Raw genomic sequence first — 13,337 nt, 5'->3', positions numbered from 1 at the left:
CTCACATAGCAAATATTTTGGATTCAATTGAATTCGGAAATTGTTTCATTCAATCAAAAATTTTATCAATACAAACAAATGATTGCTAAGCTAAGGTAGTCCCACGTCAACCTTGCGGTTATATCATAGATATAACCCACCCATTTTTTAATTTAGGTTTTGCTGTTACAGTTCTAAAATAATAAGATCTTTGAATACCTGAAAGATTAGTTTTTTGGCTATTTCAATATTGAACTGTATAATAAAACTCTTCTACTATATTTTCTACCAATTGCTGGGTTTCATAAGTGTAACAAAAGAGGTATACAAAAGTTTGGGACCACTGATCGGTTATGGACTGTATTTAATTGAGTGATAAACTGTATAAAGAGCCGACTTATAATATTCTAATAGTATAACATTTAGACAGATAAATTTCAGCATATCGTCATTTTAGAGCGCGATAATCGATCTCAGAATGATTTATAGTTAATTTATTTCTAGGAATCGTTAATGAAGAGATACGTAAAAATAAAATGTTCATAATCCTTCGCGAAACGTAATTGTGGCGTTTAGCTGAACATGGTCTTAAACATAAGGTAAAAGGAAAATAGCACCAAATTCACCTTTTTGTTCGAATATGGATGCATTACAAGTAAAAAAAGATTTTATGTTTGTATCGATAGTTTAAACTTAACAAAACGTTTATTGTCGGTATAGACATGGTTGCAACGTTAACAGCTTAGAATCGATTGTCTAGATTTGAACCTTTTCATTTATTCCCGCCAAACGCTCTTTGCAAAATCATAAAACTCTCGCCTGAATAAACTTATCTTATCGATGTCGTCTTCATCCGCTCTCTGTGCGAGTTACTGCTTGCCGCCCACCTCGGAACTACAAATTGTTTTTCTTGGTCCAACCCCCGTCTCGTTTAACGCCTGATACCGCATCGAACCGAATCCGATGTGTGCTTGTGTCCCTGGCCTAGCCAGACGAACCTCGACGGCGAGAGATAAAGGGTGTGTCACATCAAATTGCATCACGTAAAAAACGCGGTAGAAATTCGCCCAGTAGACCGATCCTTTTGAAAATTTTAGACAGTAAAATAAAAACTATTAAACAACTTTTGGCATTTTCTTTTTATTCATACTTCGAGCCCAAGCCCGTATGCTCGCACCTTCCTCTTTACCCCGTCCATAAGGTTCTGTACAACGTCAGGTTGTAGTTTTTTTTGAACAGAAATCCATTTTCTCTTGAAGTTCGCCTCCGATTTGACAACTTTTGGGTTCTTCCGGAGGGCCTGCTTCATAATCGCCCAATATTTCTCTATTGGGCGAAGCTCCGGCGCGTTGGGCGGGTTCATTTCCTTTGGCATGAAGGTGACCCCGTTGGCTTCGTACCACTCCAACACGTCCTTTGAATAGTGGCACGAAGCGAGATCCGGCCAGAAGATGGTCGGGCCCTCGTGCTGCTTCAATAGTGGTAGTAAGCGCTTCTGTAGGCACTCCTTAAGGTAAACCTGCCCGTTTACCGTGCCGGTCATCACGAAGGGGGCGCTCCGCTTTCCACAAGAGCAGATCGCTTGCCACACCATGTACTTTTTGGCAAACTTGGATAGTTTCTGCTTGCGAATCTCCTCCGGAACGCTGAATTTGTCCTCTGCGGAGAAGAACAACAGGCCCGGCAGCTGACGAAAGTCCGCTTTGACGTAGGTTTCGTCGTCCATTACCAGGCAATGCGGCTTCGTCAGCATTTCGGTGTACAGCTTCCCGGCTCGCGTCCTCCCCACCATGTTTTGCCTTTCGTCGCGGTTAGGAGCCTTCTGAATCTTGTATGTACGCAGGCCCTCCCGCTGCTTGGTCCGCTGGACGAATGAACTTGACAAATTCAGCTTATTGGCGACATCCCGGACCGAACTTCTCTGATCACGTCTAAACTGCTTAACTACGCGCTTGTGATCTTTTTCACTGACGGAGCATCCATTTTTGCCGTTCTTCACCTTCCGGTCGATGGTTAGGTTCTCGAAGTATCGTTTTAGTACTCTGTTGACCGTGGATTGGACGATTCCCAGCATCTTACCGATGTCCCGATGTGACAACTCCGGATTCTCGAAATGAGTGCACAGGATTAATTCACGACGCTCTTTTTCGTTCGACGACATTTTTCCAAATTTACGAAAAATTGACAGTGAAGCATGGCCAACGTGATCTATACACTCTTATCTGATTATAAGCGAAAGCTGAAGATATAATTCCTAAAAATTAAATTTCTACAGCGTTTTTTCCGTGATGCAATTTGATGTGACACACCCTTTAGTCTATTGGGTTCTCTTGTTTGGATTTCTTATCAAATACATATATAAAATGGGAATCCCTCCCACCGGTGGTATCCTTGCTCATTCACCATGCTGTTCAATTGCCTGTAAAAATGGTATATGGTTCGACATTTCTCTCCTACTAGCGCTCCTTGCGTGTGTGTCTTATTACTGAGATATGTGAACAGCAGAACAAAAAAAGTTTAGCTCTATGAAACACACAAGCTTTAACTTGTGGAAATTCATGCTTCACTAGAAACCATTAAAGCTCAACTACATTTGGCAATGTTGAAACTCTTTGTTCAATTTCCGTTCTGCTGTGTGGAACTGGGAGCATTTTTTCCATCTAATCAGTGAAAGGATACAAATGAAGTAATTTCATTTTAACGTAAATGCCGTTCTCAGACGTATTTATTATTTTTGTTTTTGCTTTGAGATGGTTGTTATGTTCTGACGCGAAGCACTATTTTAAGCACATTTAGCTCTTGATCTATTCGACGGGGAAATATGTCGATGAACATTTCAACCCCGAGTTAAAGCATTGTCTAAATTAGTTTTTGTCGTTAACATGACACATCTATCTTGTACATTAAACGTGCATAATTATCCCGCAATGTGTTTCTCACATTAAATTATGATTTATTGCTCCAGACTCGAACACATCAATCTTCAAACACCTAAACATTATCGAGCCGACACATTAAGATAATTTCCGTGAAAATCTCACTTCATATTAATAACGCTTTTCTCCGCATAATCAATTATGTTTATCTGCAGGGGAAAATTATCATAATTCACTCTCTCTAATGAGAGCCACTTCCCGAGCAATTTCAGAAACACGGCTGAAAACGTGCGCTACATTTCGAAGTACAGCTTCATTACGAGAACCGGAGCGAGTGTGATCAATTAGGACGAAAAAAATAATTGCAGATACCCAACATGGTAAAAAGAGTGATACACATCTGATGAGTTGCTTCTCATTGTCAGTTATAGTAGCCGTAGCATGTGTGTTGTAAATCTAGCAAAGACGTTTCGATTCCACTGAAAAATGAAAAATCTGATGAAAAGCAATTACAGAAATGACGAAATGATGAAAATTTGAAATATAGTATAATCATATATATTGACCTCAACATCCATCCACACCAATTAGTTCAATTTTTAGAGTGCTTGAACTTCCTGGCATATTTCCTCAAGTCTGGACTTCATAAAACTTCTTGCATGTTCAATTCACTGCATTCATTTTCACGTACGTTCCGTTGTCCTTTAACAAGAATTATTATAGGTTACCACCTGGTTATACAACATCGGAGCTGTTTGTTGACACGAAAAAAAAAAAACTATAGTCTTCTCGCAAAGGGATCCTTAGAATAGTACTTTTGCTAGCTTTCTCCTGATTGTTCTGAGCACTTTTCAATGCAACGGCGAAGTCCTCTACACCAGGCCGTTCGCTTTTTGAACAGTTTTGTTGTTCGATTTTATATGACACGTCTTCATCCTAGTGCTTCAATAAAACATCAATGAAACTGCTCGCAAAGTGCACCCAAGAGCAAAAAAGCAATCCCCACTCAAGCTCAGGTTGAAGATGTAAAACAAATGGAAACCAACTTGCTGGCATCGAGCGGTTTTCTCCGCTTCGTTAAATTCAATTAGGTTGTTGGAAATAAATCTGCAGAATTTAGACCTGACTTTATTACTGCTCTTGGACCAAGTTCAAGATGAGCAGATTTGACTGGCAGAAAGTTCGGTCAGCGAATAATTCATACTCCAAGTGTTCATCATTGCGAGTTTTGATAGAATATAAGAAAACAAAACGATAACACGTACTGTGTTTTTGAGCCGCAATCCTCCTGGTGTTTCTTATGAAACATATAATCTCATGCTCTCATTTGCATTAATATAATTAAATTATCCACTCATTATGTTTCTTCTCACGCTCGGCCCCTTGCGGCGATGCCATTCATTTGTGTTTCCCATTTCAGCCCCAGCTGCACTATCGGAGAAGTCCTTTCGCCTAGCACCCTGATTGCCTCCCAACATTCACGCACATTCTCTTTGAAGTGGAGAATACGAAGGCTACGAAAAACTTAGCTTATCTCATGTGTTGTTTGCATTGCACGCGTTCGTGCGGTGAGACACTTGAAATTTACCGAGAAAAAAAACCTTACGAGCATTGCATAACGGTGGCTTTATTTTAAGCTAGTGCTGTGGTTTGCACTCGTTCGTCGCTCGACTGGCGAAAATTGATGAAAGCAGGTACGGGACAGCACACCCTAATAAGCGGTTTTGAGGCATCATCTTTTTTTACAAGTCCTTACCGCCGGGATTACCCAAGCACAAAGTTGTGAGATGAAAAACGGAGGAAAGGAGGACGGTGTGATTGCGAGTTGCACTGTGTGTGGAACCATCCGAAAAGCATTGCACTCAGAATATGGATCATCTGTATGTTCTAGAAATCTCGGGAGCAGGTATACAGTATTCAGAACCAGATTCTACATTCCAATTTTACATTCCTAAATTGATGTTTTAGATACGAATTTTGAGAATCTTAAATAACGTTAAATGTAAACATATGTGATCGTCCGGAAAGAAAGGGGGCTTAGGGTAAATTTTTCGATTTTGAGTTTTTTCGCGATTCGGGACCAAAAAACCCTTAAGAATCGGTTGAGACCCATCCGAGGTCCCTCATTTGAAAATTCAGCCCGTGGGATGGTTTTTTGTACAAGGTCAATTCAAAAAGTTTATTAATAAAAGTAACAAAACAATTTATAATATTTTTTTTCTGCATAATTTTCTCTAAATTTCGTTTTTCGAACATTTTTCTTCCGAATTCTCTTCCTCCAAACTCTCATCCAAACTTCTTCTATTTGAGCCCCTTTGGCAGCCTCTCCTCTTTATTGGGCCCGAATTTTCGATTGCTTCTTCAACTAAAATCACAATTAAGTTTTAAGAAAAAAAAAATTGAAGTTGAATCATGTAGTTCTATTCTACCTCACCTATATTACCTGAAATGTATTTTTTCTCCCCGGAGTTTTTCGAACTTGGTAACACGAAAAACGTAAAGTGATGAGAAATGTTTCGTCTCCAAACAACCGAATTATACAACATGGAAATGTGGATACATACCCAAAATAACAAACACAAGCAAGATTGAAACGTATTTTGTGCTCAAACTAGTTCATCAGTGTGACAGCATACCACAGAAGAGATTTCATCTAACACTAAACCTTGACAATAGATGTTTTCGTAGTGAAAACTTTGAACGCGTTTTCCTCGGAAACTTGTTTTTATCCTAAGCCCCCTTTCTTCTCGGACGATCACATATGGGATTCTAGCTCATATTCCTAGCGCCATATTTTGATTTCAGCTTCTAGGGTACAGTTTTAAGTAGACTTCAATTCGCAATGATCAGTGAGCATTAAGTCCCTCAATATATCACGAATAAAATATGCTTTAGAGACGACCTTGTACCTATTACCGACAATTTTCACAAAGCCGACTTTTTCTAGTATCTCTAATGTTTTGAATGGAGTCCATCTGGACGCAATTTTAGATAACGAATAGCGTAGTGTAGATATTTCCTAATGTATTGATCTACGTCATTGATCGAGAACTTCCTAAGATGGGTCATACCACCGCTAATGAACGTAACATCATCACTCCTTTTTTATCATCGCTCACCAACCTGAACATGGAAACATGATTTCAGAACAAAAATGTCGAGATAGTCGATGTTCATGTTTCTTTTGCTCCTTGGTTGTGTCTATTTAGTCGATACTGCTCATCTCCTTTGTTTTAGACCTGAAAAGAGAACCTGTAATAATCTGTAAAATAAAGCAGATATTAGTAAACAATAATAAGAACCACACTAGTATACATATAATCAAATAGTACTCTTACCTTTTTAACAAATTTTCTCAAATATTAAAATTTCCTTATCGGCATGCACATCACTTCGGAGCTCCAAACGTACTTTCACGTAATCAACTCAATGACAGTCGTACCAATGACAGTTCATTTTTCGATCGCAGGGTTGCATAAAGTTATGCTGTCTATTCCTTCGATGTTTTTTTAGTGCTGTGTGACATCATACAGTGAAGTACATATTCAAGTTTACATTCTGATTTAGGTCATGTCGATATTTGATGAACAGAATTGAAGTATAACATATTTGAATATCAATCTTAGTAGATAGATTTCTTCGAAGAACATAGAATTTTGGATGGATCGAAATGTAATAATTCGATGGAGAAAATTCAGTTCATACGAATAACAGCGAGAAAGTTTTCAGTTTAGTCAAGTTTACGTTATGAGATATATCGCTAAAATTGTTGTAGCATACTACCTTGTGATTGATCTGATATATGTGATTGGAAATACAATGTTTAAAAAAAAATATTTGAGTAAAATTTGGATTATGAAAATTTGTTCAATTCAATTCATGATCAAATTTTCATAAAACTGTTAGGAGTGATGTAACGTTTTCCCGTATTATAAATAAAAATGAATAAAAAATAAATAAATTATAGCAACAAGTGCGGGAGTAATAATACGCAATGACATCTATGCGTCGTAATTCCCAACTTTTTTTTTTTTGGGTTCAGCTCCTCTCAAATAATTGCAAACGAGAAGGGAATATTCGGCGAATTTCTTCGTTTATGCCATAAAAATAAAACAGTATATTTCTTCACTGGCTCTGTTTTATTATCATGGTAGAATAGTAAAGTGACAGTAGAATTAGTTCAGTTCAAATCTTTCGCTGTTTTATTTGTTTTAGATGTGTTTTGATTATATTGAATTTACATAGTAGTGGCTAATTCGACCTTCTAAGCGCCTTGGTCTGCATGTTTTGTCAGTGGGCGTCATCCATAAAATTGTTTCATTAACTTTTCAGTTCAGAATGGATAGTAGTAAAAAATGGATTGTGAGTGAAAATAATTGAAATTCGATGGGCAGTGAATAAGAAAATGCTTTTTTTTCACTTTTTTTCAAACTATTTGATCCATTTTCTCCTTTTCCTTTTCCTTACCTTTTCAGATAAGAAAAAAAAGAAATTATCAGTAATCGTTCTTCGGAATACTTTGTGCTCGTGCGTTCTTGTTATAATAAAGGCATCTTTGAGAAAATTCTCCCCAACCATTAAAATTCCATCTCCAAAGATGCGAGTCGGAAAGTAACGCATCCCACTGGTTTCACTATTTCAGGTGATCTCTTATGATGAAAAAAAATTGAACCTGGATAGAATTGCTTCATACTGAAGGGAGGCACGGAACAAGTAACGTAGTTTCAGTAGTTTCAGTAGTTTCAGTCAGGAGTACAGCGAAGTACTTCAGGATCATTTACTGCTGTTTTTGCATCAAAAGCATTGAAATAATTGGGTAATCCGATAGGGTAACGCACCAGTTCATAAAACCCGGATGGCCATGGCATGAACTTACAGAGTGATCACGAATAATATATGTAGTTAAGAAGCAGTAAGAATGCTTTGATAAGCTTAATCGAGCAGTATCCTATGCGTGAAATGATATACAAACTACAACATGCCACTGCTTGGACGAAACCACGTTAAATAGGTTATTTAAACGGACTGAGAACTAAATGTGATCCACGAATTAGTAACTGGTTGTAATACATGCGAAATTGATTTCAATGTTGCAAAGGAGTGATAGTTTTCCATCTGATTCTACTTATTTTTCTCTTCTCGTATTGTTGCGGAACAATATTATAAAATGTTGACTTACGCAATTTTAGTTGTATATAAAACGAAATGGATAATTCCTGAACATTACTGAAGTTTCGAAATTGTGTTAAGCGACCGGCTACTTGGCCTGGATTACTATATCATATACTGATATACTGAAATTCTACTATCAATAAGAATAGCTGGATCACTCACAGTTTCAGTTTCATGAATATCGAATACATAGAACAGGAATGGCCAAACGGTAGTCAGCGTTCTACCGGTCGCCCGTGTGGCTATTCCTATGCGTCCGCCAGCTCGTCTAGTATAGTTTCACCTTCAAACATAAAGAATTAAATATCCCTTCACCTTTTGGCGTGATTATTTTATAAGGTATTTAAGCTAACCCCGATGAAACATATTAGTCGTAAGAGTAGATATTTCTTCATTAAAGTTTCCGTTTCAATATTTTCTCTCAGATAGTCCTTTGAAATTTCTAAAATTAAATATCTATCATGTAATTCTAGTTGAACAGAATTTTGCTCCTTAGCTTAATTTTGCTATCGTAGATACAGTCGATTAAAAGCTGTCGGTATAATGTTTCGAGCTGTTTGGTTTGCTTGTTGCATTCATGATATTTTGCTTAGGGAAACATTTCGACAACGCCTCAAAATATGCAATTCGCAACACATGACGTTCGAAAAAGAGGTCGATTCGATAAGATTCTATTGATTTACAAAATACGAAAATTTGCTCGGTTTGATAGTTACAGGGATCGGATTGACTGTTCGATTCAATTCACACAATCTGGGGCCAATATTTTTTAAGATAGTTCTTATTAGGTATGAAACGGATAATAGTGTTTCCGGATACTGGATACAAGAAAGACAACAAGCTTCGAGGCCGTAATGCAAGAATATTGAATTGATATTCACATCATCATTTGCTTATTTTCCATAGATACCGCTAACCACTTGACTTTGGTAGATAAGAAATCTTGAGCTGAATGTAAAATACGAACGAATGAGAAAATATTCATTATGACAGCTAAAATGAAGTAAATACATTTCATTGTCTCATGTTTTCCTGCTTCCAGTGTTTTAACTGTTGAACTTGGTACTTGACAAATATTAGAAATACCAAACCCAAAGCGAGAAAATTTCTTTCGCTGCAATTTTCAGTGCACAACCTTGGAGCTCCGCGTAAGAAAATGTTCGGTACATCATACTCACACAGACAGTTGGGGGTGGGATGTCTGAAACAAAATATCTCCACAGTCTTGAAGTGAGGCGAACAGAATGCAAAAACTCCGACAAAGCGCATCAACCTTTTCTTCTCCATTCTGCGCTAGATATGGCAGCTTTGGATGAAATGTGGGGGAGGCAGGAAGTCTCTCTCACTCTCACTCATGTCGCTCGCTTTCAATGGAGGCCCTGCATGGAAAATTTATGCATGAAGCATCATTTGAATGAAAAGATGAAATATGCAAGACTTCATCATCAGAAACCGCCGTCACCGCGCCACCGTTGAAGCGGCGCCCACCAGCGGCTGTTGTTGTTGATGCTACTTCTGACGATGAGTTTGGCTTCTATTCGCACAACTTCTTGGTGCTCTGCCTCTGCCTCCAGTGATTATTTAGTCGACCGAGTTTGATTGGAATTTCCTTCACCGGGTGATATTCCGTCCCCGGGATCTAAGTGGGGAACAAAAGCAACTTCCGAGGAATTTGTTTCCTCTTTTACGTTGTTATGACTTTCGGATGAGTCTGTATGGCACATGGGTGAATGCGAATGGTAACGGTTAATAATGACGGTTTAGCTTTGTGGCGAAAGCGGTGTGATATTATGCATATATTCAATGAGTTCGGTTTAACCTTCCTACAGAGTTGGAGTTGAACTTATTATTTGTACTGTTGAATATAGTCTTTGCAAAAACCATCATAATCATTATGTGTGACACCCAATAAAATTAACATTTTGATTTTATATTGGTTCCGAAATGCGCGAATAGAAAATCGACGAGGAACATATTACACGCGAGAAGTTGTAGATATGTATAGTAAAAACTACTCATTGAACCAATCCCCTTTCGGAGTGGGGAAAGTATGAAAATGACAGCTTCATTTCCAACGATCCAATTCTGAAATATTGCAATCAAAAGCAGCATAAATGCTGCTTTCAATACTTCAATACACGGCACCGGAGATCAAATTAATAATTTTTGCGTAGTTTAAATTACTGTTCATGATGTCTTGCTCTGGGTGTTTCTCTGGAACGTTTCGTAAAAATAGAAAAAAGAAAGGATACTAACAGAACCAGGCCACTTGTAGCCCCCCAGTCAATTCGGTAAGTGTCTCAATTGTTCGGAAGTTTTCTCATTGCCGTTTGCCACTTGAACATTCTAGGAAACTAAAGCGCAAATTTAAATTGAAATGTGCTCCGCTTCAAATTCACTCCACCGCCTCTTGCTGTGCTGGGAAACTATCAAGAGAGATGGAAAATAAGGGTGAAATGAGAAATAGCGTCGCACAACGGGAATTTTTATTGCGAATTGCTACCATTCCAGTACGCGCAGTATAGCTGCTCTGTCGTTGAGGGCAACGTTAAAATAAATGAGTATCTTCAAATAGCTTTAACAATCTTTGACTTTCTACAGGTGAGAGTTAGATATGCTTCTATGCATACAGGTTTGTTCATAATGCTATTATCCGACAATTTAGATCTCGTAGAACTCTTTTCCTGTTCCATAAGAACAATTCCACGTCAAATCAACCGAAAAACATCCAAATTATTATGATTTTTATTAAGCATTGTACATATGGTGGCAGCTACCTAAAATCACAATGTTCATGATCAAATGACCAATTTTAATTATGACTAATTTCCAAAATCCTCGATCTTTTTTTTTACAAAAAATAATAACTCAAAATCCACATGTCTGATTAAAATAAGATGAACAGCTTAGTTGTTGGCAAATCAGTTGAGAAGTCAATGAATAATCATCATATCGTTTTGTTCGATTCAGTAATTAAACAATAACAACTGTAACTAAACAATAAAAACTCAATATTAGTTAACTACAAAAGCACAACATTGGATCCTATTGAATTTATATTTCATTAATAGTGCAAAGCGTATAAAAACTGTTGAACTAGTACCCAATCATTTCGGAATAAGATTGGATTTAGTTAGAAAAAGACGGGTGGGTAATGTCGGGGACATAACCGGAGTGACGTAGGACTATACAAAGGGGACAGTTTTTTCTAAATATATATTTTAAATACATTGTTTTTTCTGAAGGCTTTGTCCTTTTCAAATGTTCAACACCGGGCATCTTTTGGCGTATACACATATCGTACAATCTAAATGATGGCTGTGATAGGGAATGCATAGGTAGTCATCAGCTCATTCACTATCATATATTTCACTATTGAGCACATTACCGTACCTTAACTGTGGTTTCGGAGACGAATGAATTGTAAGATTTGTAGTCTCCGCAAAAAAAGTAAATAAAAATGAAAAAGAACTGAGGTTTTGGAGACGAACTCTAGGATCTGTCGAGAAATAAACGAGCTATAAGCGTTCTGAAAAACCAACAGTAAATACAGGGACGGATGACCTTCGGATTAAAGTCCTTTAAAATAAGAACAGAGCAGCAGGAAATACATAGCTCATCATGTTGCTCCTTAGTTATTTTTCTATACAATGCAGATGTAACGTCAGTCAATTTTCAACATCAGTTATCAACCAAAGAAAGCAGTTCTTGCTATTGAGAAAATTCGTTAATGCCATCCTGCATACAATGTGTTGTAATTTGAACCCATTTTTCATCCGGAAACCATATATGGGTTTGTGAAAGCTGAATGATCAATTTAAAAAACACTAACCACCAATAAGCTCAAAAACAAGCATAAACAAAATAATTCAGTTCATATTATATGTCATATTATGTCACTTTAGAATGCATTGGTATTGTGAATAACTTTTAATAACTCTTCTTTGAAAGGGTCAATGGCCCTGAAAAGCGCCGTGTTTTACGGTGGCTGGTTTTGCCACCAAAGCAGTCTGTATAAACAAACTTTTTCCTTCTTCTACCTGCTGCCGTTTTGCGATTGCGTTTGTCACTCGCTGGAACTAGTTGTTGCCACCGAACCGAATGTGGTATGTTCTGTAGGAGGGTTTTCTTATTGTCGTGAGCAGCTTTGCAAGCCAACTCGAGCACTCCGGCGGCCGAAACTCTATAACCGCTGTTAGGTATACTGGTGCTCCGGCACCAATCCGTTCGGCCTAGTTACCCTTGCGGAGCAGTCAGTGAATGCGACCAACAGGGAATTGCAAACCTGCACGATTCAAGTGGGACTTTGCCTTTCCCTTAACTTGTCCTCCTTTGTCACGTCCACACGTCCACGTTGCTGCTTGTGTTGCTTTGTTGATGTTATGCGATCCGGGTCCGCGCGTTTTGTACTTTAGCGGTACACGCTCACAGGAGAGAGACAAATCAGCAGACTCAGCCAAAGGGGCGAGTCCAACGAGACGAACGAATGAGCGTTAAAAGGCAGCGATGGCAAAAAAATATGTTAGAGGCGAATGAACTGCAAAGTTTAAAGCCTCTTAAAAACAAAGAAAGAAGAAGAAAAATATATTCATTACGATTTGTTCGCTCGTTGGATGCACATGCAGTTGTTCAAACACGAAGACTAGTGGAATAGTGGAAAAGCCGCCAAAAAGTTCGGCACGGCGCAGAAGAATATCTCGGAAACCGACAAGAAGAAGGAGAAGGAATCATATGCTATCTACATCATAAGGTGCTGAATTAGGATCATTCCGACATCGGTTTCTCATCGAAGGCGATGAGCGTCATGAGCTTCGTCAATGCATCCTTGAGCGTATCGTAGCGGAAGCCTCACGTCTAACCCACTACAATAAGCGGTAACCATTACGGCGTGGGAAATTCAGATCGCAATCAGTCTGTTGCTGCCCGGTGAACTTGCATGCCGTTTCCGAAGGTACCAAAGCGGTGAAGAAGTATACTAGCACCAAATAAAGATTCGGAGCAAACCCAAAAAAGGGCCCTTTTCAGGACCACAAAATCATCTTTAATCTAAAGAGTTTATTGTTTTGTTATCACTCGATATCCTCATCTTGTTCGGCTAAACCTGTTTAGCGATTTCGTTTGCCACTCGCCACAGGATTCACAGTTGGAAAATTTCTTCCCATCCAGCTTGGGACATGTTGTACTGTAAATTACATTTAATGCGACATGCCGAAGCACCACTCAGTGTCGCATTGGAGGCGATTTTAACCTGTAATTGAACATTTGCGATGATAGTGGTACAGCTTCCACAGTTGCAAAATTTCTTCCCAT

The 13,337-nt window shown here is 38.4% G+C and overlaps 1 protein-coding gene across 8 annotated transcripts in view; it reads right to left on the bottom strand.

Moving 5' to 3' along the window:
• LOC129764743 (putative uncharacterized protein DDB_G0281733) overlaps positions 1-13,337 on the bottom strand; it is a 331,282-nt gene that overhangs the window by 50,769 nt on the left and 267,176 nt on the right. Inside the window, exons 1-2 of one of the 8 annotated variants that reach the window (XM_055764196.1) lie at positions 6,194-6,237; positions 5,979-6,117 (exon numbers count right to left, since the gene is read on the bottom strand). The exons of the other annotated variants lie outside the window; for them this stretch is intronic. Of the exons in view, the coding sequence (XP_055620171.1) occupies positions 5,979-6,032 (54 nt within the window). The 5' untranslated portion in view covers positions 6,033-6,117; positions 6,194-6,237. Of the gene's footprint in view, positions 1-5,978; positions 6,118-6,193; positions 6,238-13,337 lie in introns of those variants that run through there. 8 annotated transcript variants of the gene reach the window in all.

This window comes from Toxorhynchites rutilus, chromosome 2 (assembly GCF_029784135.1).
Source record: "Toxorhynchites rutilus septentrionalis strain SRP chromosome 2, ASM2978413v1, whole genome shotgun sequence".
In the NCBI taxonomy this organism is placed as follows: domain Eukaryota; kingdom Metazoa; phylum Arthropoda; class Insecta; order Diptera; family Culicidae; genus Toxorhynchites; species Toxorhynchites rutilus.
This window is presented reverse-complemented; position numbering and strand designations above follow the sequence as displayed.